Genomic DNA, 16,234 nt, shown 5'->3' with positions numbered 1-16,234 from the left:
AGACCTTACTGACCCCACTAACCTGGAGCAGTAATAAATCCTATGGGACCGGGAGGCTGGGAGCGAAGCCGGAAGAACAAGGCTGGAAACATGGAAGTACTGCTGGGGCTCTGGCCAGCCGTGCCAGCCCGCTCAATCTTCGAGAGTCGATACCACGCCCCCTTTCAAGCTCTTCTCCCAACTCCCTCCTGGCCCTGCCCCTCAACCCAGAGCCCCTCGGACTCCGCCCACTGGGCGTGGCTCTGCTTGGGAGAGCGAGGATCCCGCCAACAACGACTCCACCCCTCCTTCCGGGGACAAACCTGTCCCTTTTAAAGAATACGTTTACGTCAGCCCGCCTTACGTAGCTTTTGCATCATCAGTGCAAGGCGCGGAGGCGGGACTTCCTGTCTCTGGCTCTAACAGCTTCCTGGAGAAGCCGGAAGAGACTGGACCCTGGGCAGAATCAGGGGTAACCAGCCCCTTCTCTTGCCCCTACGGAAAGGTGAGTCCGTGGGCCGTCCTGGCGAAGTCAAAACACTTAGTCTGGCCGTTTCAGGTGAGGACCTCTTTTCCTCTCCAGGCATAGTACCGGTCAATCCTCTCTTAATTTCCCATGACTCCCCGCGTACTCAAGCCCCGCCCACAGGCCCCTAGCCCCGCCCCGAAGTTTGAGGGGTGTGGATGGTTTGTGACCCCCTCACTCGATTCTGCCTCTCACCGGCTGGGAGAAGTGGGCTTGTGCACGGCGGCTGGAACCAAGCAACCTTTCGGCTCGGGTGGGCCCACGGACCCCTTCTCGGGTGCCGCGAGAATAGGACCGCCCAAAAGCGGAGCCTTCGCCTCAGAAAAAGCAGGGAACACCCCCTCACCGCGCGGTCTGGGTCGCTCACAGGCTGAGGAGAGAGCGAAGGCCTCTGAGGCGGGAGACCTGGGGTCCTGCCCGGTCCACTGCCCACGAAAATTCCCTGTGTCTATGCTTATGCTTTTCTCCTCTGTTCGCCGCAGTTACCATTTCTGTAAATCGGGATTAATGACATTAACCTTCTTACTATCAGGGGTTAGTTGTGGGAGTGATAAATAATTGCTCCCATTTTTTTATTGAACAATTGCAATGTGCCAGGCACTCTGCTAAGTAATTTGCTTCGATGATTTCCCGGCATCTTCAAAACAACCTTATGAGGTAGGTACTATTTTTCACCCCATTTTACTGATGAGAAAGCTGAGGCCCTGAGACAACGTTGTTTGAGGTTACAGAGCTGGAAAGAGGCAAGACCAGGATTATATTTTTTTTCCTGACTCCAGGACCCATGTACTAAAGAAGGATGCGGAAAGTAGTCAGATGTTGATATGTTCCACAAATATTCTTTGAACAACTACTATGGCATCATGCTGGGCACTGCAGAACCCAGAGAAAGACATGTGATCCTTGTCTTGCAGGAGTCTAGTAGAGAGAGATGGACAAGTAGATGAATCTAATAAAGTTTTATAGTGGCTGTGAGAATAGTCTGGTAATGCCAATCGTTAGCCCGGATTTGCCCAGGGACAGCTGTGAAAGCAAAATCTCCAGGGGGAAGCGTAGGTACTCCCAGGAGCGAGCCGAGGTCCGTGCCTTTCTAAGAAACCGCTGAGGGAGAACCTGCACAGTGCAAAAAGAGGTACTGAGATATGGGTTGTGACAGCTGTTTTGGGAGCCTTCCAAATCTGTTCCACTCAGGTAGTGGTTTTTTAGTTGGGAGCCCAGAGTGACCCAGGAGGGCGGCGTGCCTGGTGCCTGTCCTACTTTGCTCCCCAGAGCTTACGGGAAGACTTCCAGGGGAGGCAGACACACTGTCTGCTGCATCGTGTCTGCTGATGACCTCTACCGGGCCTTTGGGGTCTTCTGACTCTGCTTTTGATGATAAATTAATTTTCTTTGGCTCTTGACATCTGGATATAGATATGTGACCATGAGTGAAATAGGGTTTTAAATGAGACAGTCTGGCAAGAGTGGTTGCACTATACCTCCAAAAGGGCCCCCAAATAAAATATTACAAGCTTTTTGATCTCTCTGAGGCCACCTTGAAGTCTCCTCAAAGGGGAATAGCTGCTTTGCCAAGTGATAGAAGTCCAAGCGAAACTCAGGGCCCAAAGAAGCAAATGTTTTTCCCCTCCTACCAAAAAAGCAACCAAACAGTTGCAACAGCAACAGAGCTGTAAGGGGGTTGGATGTGAGAGAGGGACGGTGTAGAACCTGGAAGAGTTTCACCTTGGGTGTAAAGGGTAAGTCGTTAGCTTTAGGTTGGGGGCTCCGAGTTAGAAAGGTTTGTTTCCCCTTCTGCAGGACAGTGAACTCCGCTTTCTTCAGGACTGGGTCAGTTAGAACCTAAACAAACCTGAAATCTGCTTGCAGCCCCGGAGGCCCTGCTGATGTTATACCCCTTTGTTCCTGCAGTGTGGACCCGGTCAACAGCCAGGCCATGGAACTCTCCGATGTCACCCTTATTGAGGGTGTGGGTGATGAAGTGACTGTGGTGGCAGGTGTGGCGGTGCTGATTCTAGCCTTGGTTTTAGCTTGGCTCTCTACTTATGTAGCAGACAGCAGTAGCAACCAGCTCCTGGGCACTATTGTGTCAGCTGGCGACACATCCGTTCTCCACCTGGGGCACGTGGACCATCTGGTGGCGGGCCAAGGTACCCCAGAGCCAGCTGAACTCCCGCATCCATCAGAAGTTAACGATGAGAAAGCTGAAGAGGCTGGAGAAGGTGGAGACTCCGCAGGGGAGCCCGGAGCTGGGGGTGGTATTGAGCCCAGCCTGGAGCATCTGCTTGACATCCAAGGCCTGCCCAAAAGACAGGCAGGCTCAGAGAGCAGCAGTCCACAAGCTCCGCTGAGATCTGAGGATGGCACCACCCTGCCTCCCAGCCCCGGCTTCATCAACGTTCGGCTCAAATTCCTCAATGACACCGAGGAGCTGGCTGTGGCCAGGCCAGAAGATACTGTGGGTACCCTGAAGAGGTGAGCAAGCTAGAAAGTGGGAGGCTGTTCACACCCCACGTCCCCAGCCCTTGGTGGCCTCAGAGGAGGCCGGTAGAGACATGGGGGCAGCAGGGAAGTGTCAGGCCCCTTCCCTATTAGGAATGGGTGAGATTTCTTTGAAATCCACTCAGTTATTTTCCCCTCCTCACCCTGTGTGTTGGTTCAGGCCTGTTTGTCTTCTCATTCCTCGCCCTCTTGTCTTTCCTTCTCTTCCATCCTTACAGTAAATACTTCCCTGGACAAGAGACCCAGATGAAACTGATCTACCAGGGCCGCCTGCTGCAGGACCCAGCCCGGACACTGCGCTCCCTGAACATTACCAACAACTGTGTGATTCACTGCCACCGCTCACCCGCAGGGTCAGCTGTTCCAGGCCCCTCAGCCTCTCTGGCCCCCTCCTCAGCCACTGAGTCCCCCAGCCTTGGTGTCAGTGTGGGCAGCCTCATGGTGCCTGTGTTTGTGGTGCTGCTGGGTGTGGTCTGGTACTTCCGTATCAATTACCGCCAGTTCTTCACAGCACCTGCCACAGTCTCCCTGGTGGGGGTCACTGTCTTCTTCAGCTTCCTAGTATTTGGGATGTATGGACGATAAGGACATAGGGAGAAAATGAAAGGCATGGTCTTCCTCCTTTATGGCCTCCCCTGTTTCCTAGCCAGACCTGGGCCCAAGGGCCTGGGAGGGAGGGGTGGAAAGGATATGGTGGGTCCTCCTCAGCCCCATCACGGCCACAAGGTACAGACATCCTCTCTGCGCAAGCACAACTCAGGTAGAAACGAGGATGTCATCTTCACTCTTAGGGTCTGAAGTTTAGAGCCATGCTGGTGGCCAAGCTCAGTGGGGTGGGGAGCCTGGGCTCTGAGGATTCCCTCCTAGCTGTGACCCTAGCTCTTCCCATTGTCCTGCATGTTCATTCCTCAGCACCCAGGGCCACCTGCTAGGACAGCTCAGTTTGGCCCCCGTGTACTTTTGCAGGGAGCCTGGAGTATCTTTTTAATTCCTCAGTGGAATATCCATCTTTTGAGACAAATCACACAGGCAGCAGTGACGACTGTCAGCTTGCCCTACAGGCACCTCGCTGCCTCTCCCCCTCCCCCCGTAGCAGAAATAGGGTGTCCTCCACGTTCTGGACAGTTCCCAGTGTTCTCCCTTTTTTCAAAGCACTTTGGGGTTTTTTGTTTTGTTTTCCTCTTAATAGTCCTTTAGAGAGCTTGTCAGGAAGGGGATTGGGGCACAAAGCCAGGCCCCCAGCATTGGGAGAGGCCAGGCCACAGCTGCTGCTCCCCTAGGCCTAAGGCTGTAAGCAAGAAATGGCTCTGGCCTTCAGCCAGTGACCTACCCTGCCCAGCTCCAAGGAGCGCGGAGTATGGAGCACTGTGCCCCCGACCCTTGCCTCTGGGGGTCTTGGATGGAGGGGTGGGATCAGTGTCTGTGACTGAATAAAGTTCCATTTTGTGGCTGTGGAGCCTCCTGTGATATTAAGAGAATGGCTTTGCCCCCAGCAACATGGTAATGAGGGTGGGTAGGCCCCGCTACCAATGGGAGATGCAGTTTATTTACACCAGCAGCCATGGGGGCAGGGGAAATACACAGCGTTTACAAAGTTAGCTACCTGTACAAGATGGATTACATATGCAAAAATAAAAATCTCAAGACCACAGGACAGCGTGAGCCCCACCCCCCCTCCCCCAATGACCCCAGCATGCGGTAATGCCAGGCGGGTGGCCCCTGGGCATGCGGGGGGGAGTGATGCATGGAAGGAAAAGCCACCGGCCATGGAAATTAGTACAGAACCCCCCACACACACTCAGACACATGATAGGATACAGGGTGGACGACACCTAGCCAGGTTGGGAAGGATGGGAATTGAAACCCACACAGCCTGCTGTTAGAGGGAGGGGAGTGGGGGAGCTCCTAGCCCCTGTTAAACTACATGGTAGGGGGGCATACTCTCCCAGGAAGGAAAGGGACTTGTTCCCTCAGGGTCCCTGCTGGACCAAGCCCATCTCTTACCCAGCCTGGGCAGGGGGCTCTGCCCTGAGGGCGGGCCAAGGAACAATGGGGAAGTGGATGTGGACAAACCAGTTCCCAAACTACTTCCCACTTCTCCCTCCTCCAACCAGAAGGGGGAAAGGGAGAGGCCAGAAGGGAAAGGGTATATTAGGGCCTGAACTGCAGCTGCCTCTCAGAAGGAAGAATGGCCCCTGGCCTTCCTCCCTTCACCTTCAACCTACTTCCAAGAGGTCACTTGGAAGCAGAATGGAGACTGGCTGAGATCCTCCTCTCCCTCTGGCTTCCCCTCAGAGGGAGAAGACTATGGAGGTTCAAGAACAGAGGAGCCCAGGCCCCAGGATTTATTCTAACTCCTGCCAAAATCCGTTTGGCTTTTTAAAAAATAATCACAATTCTTGGGTTAAAAACCAATTTGTAACTTCAGCCACAAGCAGAACCACCCCAGGGGGAGGTTGGGGTTCCAGACGGGGCACTACAACCCCATCTCCATTGTTCCCTTAACCCTCTAGGATCCCTAACCCCAATCAGTCCAACCAGTCCTGGGTACTAGCTACCCAATGCGGGGTAACTCCTCCTGAGAGGAGGGCAGGGGACACATCCAGCAAATGCCAGAGAACTTGGCTTAGGGTCAGCTCCACCCATGTCAGTCAGCTCTGCTCCCAGCCCAGACTGCATTCCTCCAGCTCGGCTCCTGGGAGTGATGGTGCCCACGTGGAGGTGGGACGGTACATCTCTTCAGGATGTAGACCAGGCAGGTGGGCACACTGGCATGACAGTCCACAGAGGGGCAATGCCTAGACATGACACCCCTTCCCCTCCACTGGTAACCCAGAGCACAGACACTACCCTCTCTTCCCACCCTACTCCTAGCAAAGGGGAAGAGGTAAAAGATCAGGATTTTCCTCAGAGCCCCAAACCACAAGTACAGAATAAATAACTTAAAAGCGGCTAAGGAAGGGGAAACAGGGCAGGCTTCAGAGGCAGGAGCATCGAGAGAGGAACTGAAGCTGGTCAAGGTGAAAGAGGGGGGTGGCAAGCAGCAGTTGGGAACATGGGCTGCCCTGGAAGGGCAGTGGGGCAGGGTAGGCAGGAGGAACATGGGGCCACCCCAGGAGGGTGAGGCTGAGCCCCTTCCTGGGGCAGGGAATGAGGTAAGAAAACATTTCAAATAAAGCAGCACCGTTCCCTCTCACCTTGGGGCCCCACTCCTCACCAGCCCTGGGGTCAGGGAGAAAAGGTAGGGGGAGTCATTTTGATACACAGCTCCCTCTTCCTACCCTCCCCTAACCCGTTCTTTGAAGCTGTAGAGGCTGGAGGCCCTTTCCTGGCACCCAACAAAAGGACAGCTCCTGCTGCCAATGAGGCCCATGGGGACTGAGGGGAAAGGGCTGCCCCTGTGAGGGGCAGGGAAGGCGGCGGCAGTTCTGGATGCCTACCTCAGCAGACAGCTTGCTGTGCCTGCCTACCCCTGGGATTTGGGGCATTCGATAGGATTCTGCACACAGACAGGACACGCCCAGCACTGCCCCTCAGCTCCAAGCACCGGACCATTCACATTGCTGAGGGCGGCTGGGGGAGGCCCCTCCAGGCTCAGCTTCTAACCCACAGCCTCCCGGGCAGCCACAATGCTCCTCGGCAGGGCTTAGTCCAGTTCCTGGGGTGGGGGGCAGGCAGTGCCCTGGCAGAGTGTCCAGATCAGGCCCCTGGCCTAGCTGGACATCCAGTAACTCAGAATAAATATGAAAACCGCCTCCCCACCAAACTTATGTCCAAGGCATAATATGTCCAGGTCTGAGTCCTGCATGCCGAGGGGTCGTACTCCATCGCAGAGGACCCTGACACCCCCCAGGGGCGCATAATCGGATCCTCTGCCTGCCTGGCCCACCAAGCTTCTCAAGCCCAGACCCCCAGCAGCCGTCCATTTGCCAGGTTATGCCACCTGGGTGGGGGTTGGGAGAGAGGGCTCTGCTTAGCCAAAGGCTATCCCTTGCACCCAAGTCAGTTGATGTCATCGTAGATGCTGGGCGTCGGGGGTGCCGGTGGCTTTGGCTTTTTCTTCTTGTTGGAGCCCAGGCCGGAGGCAGTCCCTACCAGGCTCAGATGGGATTTCTTTTTCTTCGTTTTCCGTGACTCGGAGCTGTTGGTACCTGAACAGAAAGATGCAAAAGGGAGGAGGGCCGGGTTGTGGCAGGAGGACACAAGGCGCCCCCACTCCTTTGCTTCGGGCCCAGCTGGGACACCTACCTAGACCCCATCCCTGATTCTCACTCGTCTTGGAGGAGCCTGAATCAGAGGGTGAGAGATCAGAGGAGCCGTCCCACTGCAGCCGGCTGATCAGGGCCTGGCTGTCAGTCATGTCAAAGCTGTCATTGTCCAGGGAACTCTCGACCTCTGGAAGGACGCTAGAAAAGGGGTGGGCCAGAGAAGGGCTTTACAGATACCAATCATCATCCTCACCCTTCGCGACCCGCCACCCTTCTTGCAGGTCACTTACGCTGAGGGTCCAAGGAAGTAAATCCGCACGGCTCGCCGCTGCTCATCTGTGTGCTGGGGGCAGCGCAGGGACCTGGTAGGGAGAGAATGATCAGACTCTGACAAGGCGGGAAGGGTCTGAGGAACTCAAGTGAAGCCCCTCCCCTCAGCAGAGGCTGAGGGATGGACAATAGGGCAGGGATCGACGGAGAGGCCCCCAGAGTGTGGCCTAAGGCCTGGCCAAAGGAGAGTCCCATTGCTCAAGTCCGGGGTGCTCCCGACCCACACCCAGGGTGAGTGTACAGGAGGGCCCCCTGGCCCCCTCTCTAGATTCTGCGCTCACCTTGTGCACATCTTCTTGGTGTGTTCAGAAATCACCCCACATTGCTGGAAGAGGAATATAAGCTGAAAGGAGGGATGGAGGGGAACCTACTCTAGACACTAGATGTTTTCTTCTGTAAAATTCAAGATTGCACAAGCAGAAAGGGCCCCAATGTGTCCAGAGCAGAAAGTCCCAGACCACCATTGGCCAGAGAGAGAACTATAAGGCCCTGACTGCTATGTCACCGGTCTCCTTCAGAGCCTTGACCACTGCCGGTGGCTCCACCCCACTATTCCCAAAGGCCTCCCCTTCCCTGGTCCCTCACCGTGGTGAGCAGGCTACGAAGCTCCTCAGGTCCCAGGGTCTCATAGCTGATCCCAGTTGAGTTGTTATACTGAGGAAGAACCAGAAGTACAGCTTAGAGAAACAGCAGCCAAAGAAAGGAGGACAGGGATAGGGTGGAGAACCAGTCCCTCTCAACCCATTCTAAGTGAAGACGCCTTAAGACTTCCCAGCAGACCCTGGCAGGTGCAGCTCAGTGGATTGAGCACCAGCCTGTGAACCAGCGGCTGGTTCGATTCCCAGTCAGGGCACATGCCTGGGTTGTGGGCCAGGTCCCAGTTTGGGGTATGCAAGAGGCAACTGATTGATGTTTCTCTCGCACATTGATGTTTTCTCTCCCTCTCTTTCTCCCTCCCTTCCCTTCTCTCTAAAAATAAATAAATAAAACCTTAAAAAAAAAAAAAAAAAAAAAAGGACGACGACGACTTCCCAGCGGTTTTCCAATATGCAAGACCTAAATACCCTATCAGGTATTTCTGGCCGTCAGCATTGTGATCCCCACTTGCCTGAATCCCACCCAACCCACAACAAGGAAAATGAGGCAGAACCCAAGAGGGGCAGCTCCTACTCACTCACCTTAAAAGGATCCGAATTGCTAAGTTCCCCTGAAGAAGAAAAAAGAAGGGGAAGGGTGTTTGATGCAGAGGTACAGACAGAGAACCCTGAAAATAACCAGAGAGGAAGTGGGGGTGACAGAAGGATCACAGGCCCTCCCTCGATACCCTTGTCCCCCAAGCCTCCCACCTCCACCCTCCAGCAATGAGCCCCAGAAAACACAGCTAGAATCACTAATGTTATTCTGGCCCCACTTACCATTTTTGTGTTTTAAAGACTTGGATCTTCGAGGGGAATTGGGGTTCTGGAATGGGAGATACCATAGCTTTGGGGAAAGGGTAACGATAAGGGGGAGCCGAGAACCCAGGGAAGGAAAAAAGATTTGACAAAGAAACATCCTCAAATTCCTCCTCTTTTTACCCATACCCACCCCCCCCATCCCCCAAGGCCTCGGCTGCCCTCCTGCCCACCAGACACCCTCATCCCAGAACCCAGAGGCACCCAGTGACCTCAGACTTGAGTCAAGATACTCGAGGACTCCCTGCCCAAAGGGGAGGGTAACTGTCCTTCGCCCAAATTTCCCTCATGCTTGCCCCGGCTCTCACCTTGTCTGATTTTCTCTTCTTGGCTGTGTAGGACAAAAGGATAAAGGGCAGGGTCACTTTAAGTTCCCAATCTAATCTAAGAGCACCGAAAGAAAAGCACAAAGCTACATCTCCCCCCTGATTCAAGGTAACTTGTGACCACTACCTACCCGATTCCTGCTGGCCCACCTCACCCCAATGCCCCCCAAGTTTCCCCAGATCCCCAAACACCTTTCTTCTCTGAGCCATAGGACCAGTCGTTGTCATTGATGTCATCGTTATCCTCTTGGTCACTCTCAGACTTGTTCATACTGTTGCTATTGGCAATCCTGACAAAAGTAGGAAAGAAAAAGGGCCAAGGCTGCCACCTCTTTCTTGTCCCCATTTAGTGGAGGCATGTGGGGCCAAGCATGACCCACCCTGTGGATCCTACAAATGCCCCCAGGGAACTACACCATGGTACAAACTGCGAAAGATGAGCAGCTCTGGTTCTAGCAGGGGTGAAGCCCTCACCGGCGGTTGGCAATTCGGCTGCTGTTCCGACCCATTCCTAGGCACTTCTCCAGATGGGGAGCGAAGCGGGAAGCGGCGATGCTGCGGCTGCAATTGGGGCAAACACACTCCTTGCTCTTCCACTGGTTGAAAACCTGTCCAAAGATGTCCAACCCCGGCTGGTCCACGATCTCTGGGGACAGGAGAGGCGTGGCGATCAGGGTGGGCAGGGGACCCTCACCTCGTTCCCACCTGTGCCCCATGGCCTCTTCCAACTCCCGGCCTAAGCTCACAGGAGCTCCAGGCTCTACATCTGAAGACGTTTCCAGAGGAGGAAGCTCCAAGCACTACCAGGGCAGGGCTGGGCCGCTCTCCTTCAACCCTGCAGCTCACCAAAGTCCTTCATGCTATCAGGATCCGTGTCGTCCAGGAAGAAGTAGCCACACTTGACAGCCCGGTGTACCTCAAAGCAGAATCCCAAACAGGAATCCTCAACCAGGTCAGCGTATATCTCCTGAGCGATGGCCTGGGCGCAGGGGAGAATGTCCACGGTCACGAGAGTCACAGCCGCCTGGACTGAAAGCAACTCTCACCAACCGAATCTCCTGCTAATTGGCCCTGGCCAAAAATAATGCTTTCTTTGCCATTTCCCCCATCTTGATTTTGCCTTCTTTCTTCTTCTTCATCCTTGGGCCTTTTCAGCTGGCCCTATTCCCTTTAAGGAATAAGGCTGACTACCCAAATTCCTCTTTGGTGTGGATGCCAGATATAGCGACGTAGAGACATCAAGAGAAAGAACTAGAGGCACACGTGGGGGAGCCCTCACCTCTAGTTTGCTGTTATCCAGGCCAGACAAAGACATTTCCTCCATTTTCATTTGTAAACTCTTGTGGAGACGGCGCTCTGACTGCTCATAGCACAGCGGGCGGCAACACGGCTGCACACATGGGGGTGGGGGTGTTGGTATGAGTCCAAGGCACCTCTAAACATTGCCACCTCCCCTCCGTACCTCACTGCCCAGAGCTTAATCCTAGCATCAGGATATACCCCTCCCTAAGGCCTAGGCTCACTAAGTCTGGATGGTCCTTCAGGGCCTGAAACCCAAAGAAGGCCTAGTCCTTCCCAGGCCTTAACTCAGGCCCTGGACTCTACTGCCAATCAGAGTCTGGGTCTGTAGGAGGCAGCAGCTCACCCCAGGTCCCCAAAACTCAAACCCCTCTTTGATACCCATGGTGCAATGCAGCAGGGGGAGGAGAAGGAACTCTAAGGCCCCACAGGGTGTGGCAAAGAACTGCACAGACTCCTAAATACAGCCCCCCCCTTTCCTCGGCTCTCCTCAGAGTCACCTCTGCTTTCAGCCAGGATGTCCACTTGGGGGGGTACTGCTACCAGAAGTAGGAATGGCCCTAGGACCCTACAACCTTCACCCCACTGTCTTCCCCTGAAATAAGCCTGCCACTACAGGAGGGGAGTAGAGCCCACAGAAACCTAGAGCTAAAGGGGCATTTCTAGTCACCAAGAGCAAAAGGGGGAAGAACCCGGTGGGAGGGCATGCCAGGAGTGGGCACTCCCCTTACCTGTTCTTCTTTTAGATAACCACCCTCCCTCCCTCAGGACCTGCCCGGAAGTCTCTCCAAGAGCCCCAAAGTCCAAGAATCCCCACCAAAGGATTCAGAAACAGCGCCCACAGTCCGGGGCCCCTCTGAACGGTGGGTACGAGTTTAAGGAGCAGCCGGCCTAGAGTGGGGTGGGGACTGACAAATGAGCCAGGGGCACTGGGGAGGGTAGGAGGCCGGGCCTCGGCTCTTCCCCCGTCCCTGCGGCACTGCTGCTGCATCATACCGACTGGGGGGAGGAGAGCCGAGCCGCCGGAGGCCGGCGCCGGTCCGGGACAGACCGACCCTTAGAGAGTGGGCAGAGTGGGACGCGTCCCGGTCCCTCTCCTTCCCCACCCGCCGACAGCCCCGGCCGGCCGGGGAGAGGAGTCCGGGAGGGTGTCTCTATTGTCCCGGGGGCTGGGGCCTGGCTCCCTAACAAAGGCCCCGCGCCCCCTCCCCGGTCGGCCCTGCCCCGCCCAGGGGGGGGACCCAGACAGGGGGAGAGCGGGGGCCCCCGGCCGGGCCGGGAAGCCGGGGGAAGCCGGGCGTTTCCGCGTCGGCCCGGGGGGAGGGGAAGGGGCGCTGACCCAGACCTGGGGGGAGGGGGCCCAAGCCCCGCCTTGGGCCCCTCCCCCGTCCGTCTCCGTCCCGTACTCACCCCGCCCGGGGGGCCGCGCCGGGGCCCGGCGGCCTCTCAGGGCCGCGTCCTCCGGCGGCGGCGGCGGCGGCGGCTGCTCCGGAGCCCCATGTCCGTCGGTCCGTCCTCGCCTCTCCCCGGGGCCCAGGGCCCGGGGCCGGGGGGTCGGGGCGCCCCCCCGCCTCGCCGCTTCACCGGGCGGCCATGGCCCCTTCCCCTCCCTTCTCGTCCCGTCGCCGCCTCCTCCTCCTCACCTCACCCCGCCCGCGCGCAGTCCGCGCGCCGTCCGCGCGTCCCTCCCCCCGCCCCCCACTCCAGCCCGCCTCTCCCGGGCGGGGGGTGCGGCGCGAGCCCGGAGCGCGCGCGCGTGCCGCGAGCGAAGGATGGATGGATGGAGCTAGCGAGAGCGCGAGCGTGCGCGCGCGCGCCCCTCTCCCCCTCCCTCCGCGCGGGCTCGAGGCCAAGCGCGAGCGCGCTCCAACCTCCTCCTCTTCCTCCTCCCGCCCCTCTTCAACACCCCGCCCCCGCCCTCCCTTCCTCTTCCTTCTTTCGCTTTCGCGCGCCCAGCGACGGCTCGCGCCTGCTAGAAGGGCCCGAGCGCGTGCATCTGCCCCGCGGCCGCAGCTCGGCAGCATTTGCTCCAGGGGGCGGGGACCGAGCGGGGAGGAGGGGCGCCACGCCACGCCGCCGGCCAAAGTACCGGCGGATGGGGACGGGGGCGGGGAAGTGGGCGGGGCCTTTGGGAGCCATCTCAACCAATCGCCGTCTCGCCTCTGCCCGACCGGCCCAATAGAATGGCGGTGGGTGTGGCGGCGTTCAAGGTGAGGTGCGCGGTGCGCTGGGGGCGGAGACGTTGTGCCGTCCCGGCCGGCTCCGGGGCGGGGGCAGCGGGTGGCGTCTAAAGAGAGCGCCGGCTTCTAGCCGAGCCTGGGACGCCTTCCGGCCCAGGTTCCCCCGCCCTTCCCTCGGGGCTCCCGGCTCTTCCCGCCCCCCCCCCCCCCCCACCCCGTAGCCTCTCCACCGCGGCGTTTACCCTGAAGCGTGCAGCCACTTCTGTGAAGAGGCTAGAGTTAAAGTCAGGCGCAGTTAGCACCTTAGGGCAAAAGAATCTATGAAGCTGAAGGGGCTCGTCTGAACCTCCGTCTCCCATTTCTGGACGGGTGTTAGCCCGCTCCAGGCCTGCGAACCCACAAACGCCCGAGATGAGGGTCCTCCGCTGGGAGCGGATGCCGAGCTGTGCCCTTCTGAGCAGAGCGTCCTCCGCGCCCTCATCCTAATTTAGATCCCACACCTGCTCGCCTTTCCTGCTTCCGGAACCCACGGTGGACCGCCCCCCTCCCCCCGCCCCCTTAGATAGACTGCCTGGCACCGGCCAGACCCTTCCCCCGACATAATGACTCTGCTGAGTGTGCCCATATCCGCCCGCTCTCACAGTCCCCCTTTACCTTCTGGAGGAAAGGGCCTCCCAGCCGCAGTAGATCCTAGACTGGCACTTCCATCTCGGTTACTGTGTGTCTGGAGTCCGGGAATGGGTGTATGAGAGCCCTCTCCCCTCAGAAGATAAGATTAAACGAGGAGGAAAGTCTTAAGTCATATACTTTGGGACCATTATTGGCCCTTTAATCTTTAGCAAACATTTATAGAGTAGATAGTACTATGTGGTTAAGACCAGGAATCAGATCTGAATTTAAGTCTGTGGACTTGACCACTGAACTTGGGCGAATGGGCTCTGTTGCCTCAGTTTCCTCTATTGTCACTGGATACAATGATAGTACCTATCTCATTAGGCGGTTATGAGGATTGACAAGTCAGTGCATGTGAAACTTAGCTTAGTGTAAGTGCCTGGTAAATCTTAGCTGTTGTTCTTACGGAGCTCTGTAAGAATTCTTATCTATGCTAGAATGCAATTATGAAATACGACAATTGTACTTCCCCAAGTTCACAATTTGTGGTGTAGAAAGACCTGTAGGAAAATAATTGCAAAACCATGTGATAAAAACAAGAGAGATACACATAGGAGACGGAGGTGGCTGGGATGAGGGATCAAATGATATATGGGAGTTGGTCAGGAAAGGTATCTTGTAGTGGGAGATGAACCAGGTTAAGTTAGGCTAAGAAGGCACTAGACATCCCAAACAGCAAGCTTCAGAATATGGATCAGAATGGGGATTGATTGGCTGGAACATAGAAATGGGTGGGGAAGCAGCAGGAAGTGAGTAGGTCAGACTGTACAGGCCTAAGGGTATGCTGAGGAGTTTGTGGGCTTTAAACCCATAGGCCATGAGAAGTCTTCGAGCGTAATCATTTGAACAGACTTGCATTTTAAGTAGATAACTCAGGAATGTGGAGTCTGGATACAACCTTAGGAGCAGGTTTTTATTTACTTATTTTTCTTTCTTTTTTTTTTTTTTTAAATCCTCACCCGAGGATGTGTTTATTGATGAGAGAGAAATTGAGAGGGAGTGAGACCAGGAATCCAACCCTGCAAGCTTTTGGTGTACGGGACGATGCTCCAACCAACTGAGCCATTCAGCCAGCACAGAAGCAGTAGGTTTTTATTATCCATTGAGGTGTGTGGGGTAAAAGAGAGAGAGAGAGCCTGAGAACACCTTTAACCAAGATAGGAACTCTGAGATGTAAGGATACAGGAGCATGACAAAATTCATTTTGGGATACTTTGGAGTTACTATGAGATCAGCTGGTGGAGACTCTCAGAAATAGTTGAACTTGGGTCCAGAGTAAAGGAGTGAGGCCAGGCCTCAGGTACCTGCACAGCATGAATCAGGAATTCTCCACTCCATTGATCTGTCTCTAAATATGCATAGTATATCCTGCCCTAAGGAATTTACACATAAGCAGGAAGCCTTCCTGTCTCCTCCCTGTTTACCTAAATGCTTTGTCACTTACCCACCTGTGGCCATCCTCAGACCAAATTCTTTTACAACTGGATTGTACAATTCATTCAGCACTTTGCTTGGGCTTTTCTGTGATGGTGACCTCTTTGGGCACATGCCCAGTCTCCACAGTTATCACCAGTCAATAAACACTAAGGACTGCACTTATTTTAGGCTCTGGGTAAGGCTCTGGGGTTACCGGAAGACATACTTGTCCTAGTGGAACTTATAGCCTAGCAAAAGCCTGGTTGATGACATCCAGGTCATTGAAGAAAAAAGTGGCGTGGAGCTATTTTTGTCAGGGGATGAGGGGAGGCTTCCCTGGAGGAAGTGCTCCTTTATTTCAAATTTTATTTACTGATTTGAGAGAGAAACATCGATGTGTTGTTCTCCTTGTTCATCCATTCATTGGTTGATTCTGGTATGTGTCCTCACTGGGGTTGAACCTGCGACCTTTGCGTATTGGGACCATGTTCTAACCAACTGAGCTATCCAGCCAGGGCCAGGAAGTGATCTTTTAAGTGGAGCCCTGAATAAACCTAGGCAGAGAGATGAAGAGGAACATTCTGGGCAGAGGGGACTGTTATGTGTATAGGCAGAGTGTGTGCAGGCCCGGAGAGAGTGTATGGTATGTTGGAGACATGGATGGCTGGTGTGGCTGGAATTGGGGCAGAGAAGCAAGCAGGAGCAACAGATCCCCCAGGGCCTTCAGATCCCCCAGGGCCTTGTAAGCCATACTTACTTATTCAACAAATGTTTTTTGAGTATCAAATGTATGCCAGACAATTTTACTGGGATTACTGTAATGAACAGCAGATATGGTGTCTTCTACTTAGGGAGCTAGAAAATGAACAAGCACACAAATACATAATCAAGGAGCTGTAGGAGGAGGCCTCTTTAGAGAGGGTGGGGAAGGAAGGCCTGTTTGTGAGGTGACATTTGAGCTGAGGCCTGAAAAAAGAAAACCAGCTATGTATAGAGTTGGGGCATAGCATTTTGGGCAGAGAAAACAAGTGCAACGGCCCTGTGGTAGGCATTGTGAAGAACCAACGAGAGATCACGTGGCTGGATAATTGTGAGTGGTTAGGGAGGGTGGGGTGAAAGAGTGAGAGAAGGAAAGAAGGGCCAGACTTCATAGGGTCATGGTAAGTAAGACATGGTAAATTATCAAGTACAGAAATAATCAGATTTGTTAAGACAAGTTGGGTTGCTATGTGCAGAACGGACTGTAGGGGGCAAGGGTGCAAGCAGGAAGCGGAACTTTAGGAGGTCTTCGCAGAAGTTGAGCAACGGTGTGGCCTTGAATAGGACAGGGATGGCAGTAGTGGGG

General features: G+C 55.2%; 2 protein-coding genes across 8 annotated transcripts; one reads left to right on the top strand and one right to left on the bottom strand.

Annotated features, from left to right (window-relative positions):
- The first annotated feature begins 405 nt into the window (after window positions 1-405).
- Window positions 406-4,448, top strand: TMUB2 (transmembrane and ubiquitin like domain containing 2). Of its 3 annotated transcripts, XM_054593055.1 has the most exons (4): window positions 406-538; window positions 1,103-1,162; window positions 2,414-2,977; window positions 3,223-4,448. In XM_054593055.1, exons 2-4 carry the CDS (start codon window positions 1,128-1,130, stop codon window positions 3,587-3,589), a joined length of 966 nt encoding a protein of 321 aa, XP_054449030.1. In that variant the 5' UTR covers window positions 406-538; window positions 1,103-1,127; the 3' UTR covers window positions 3,590-4,448. The 3 variants fall into 3 exon arrangements, with proteins under 3 accessions (XP_054449030.1, XP_054449032.1, XP_054449033.1); XM_054593057.1 differs by lacking the exon at window positions 1,103-1,162 and having other exon boundaries at window positions 406-484; XM_054593058.1 differs by lacking the exon at window positions 1,103-1,162.
- Window positions 4,449-4,562: 114 nt separating this feature from the next.
- On the bottom strand, window positions 4,563-12,194 carry ATXN7L3 (ataxin 7 like 3). 5 transcript variants are annotated; one of them, XM_054592957.1, is made up of 13 exons: window positions 12,032-12,194; window positions 10,602-10,712; window positions 10,169-10,301; window positions 9,797-9,968; window positions 9,515-9,612; window positions 9,305-9,327; window positions 8,958-9,024; window positions 8,721-8,806; window positions 8,128-8,196; window positions 7,824-7,867; window positions 7,503-7,574; window positions 7,253-7,410; window positions 4,563-7,155 (listed from the first exon to the last, which is right to left on the bottom strand). In XM_054592957.1, exons 2-13 carry the CDS (start codon window positions 10,650-10,652, stop codon window positions 7,007-7,009), a joined length of 1,122 nt encoding a protein of 373 aa, XP_054448932.1. In that variant the 5' UTR covers window positions 10,653-10,712; window positions 12,032-12,194; the 3' UTR covers window positions 4,563-7,006. The 5 variants fall into 5 exon arrangements, with proteins under 5 accessions (XP_054448932.1, XP_054448935.1, XP_054448934.1 ...); XM_054592960.1 differs by having other exon boundaries at window positions 8,721-8,749; XM_054592959.1 differs by having other exon boundaries at window positions 8,958-9,003.
- Between the last annotated feature and the right edge of the window lie 4,040 nt (window positions 12,195-16,234).

The sequence above is a fragment of the Pteronotus mesoamericanus genome, unplaced genomic scaffold (assembly GCF_021234165.1).
Source record: "Pteronotus mesoamericanus isolate MK-2021 breed Mesoamerican mustached bat unplaced genomic scaffold, CSHL_Meso_final scaffold_408, whole genome shotgun sequence".
NCBI lineage: Eukaryota > Metazoa > Chordata > Mammalia > Chiroptera > Mormoopidae > Pteronotus > Pteronotus mesoamericanus.
This window is presented reverse-complemented; position numbering and strand designations above follow the sequence as displayed.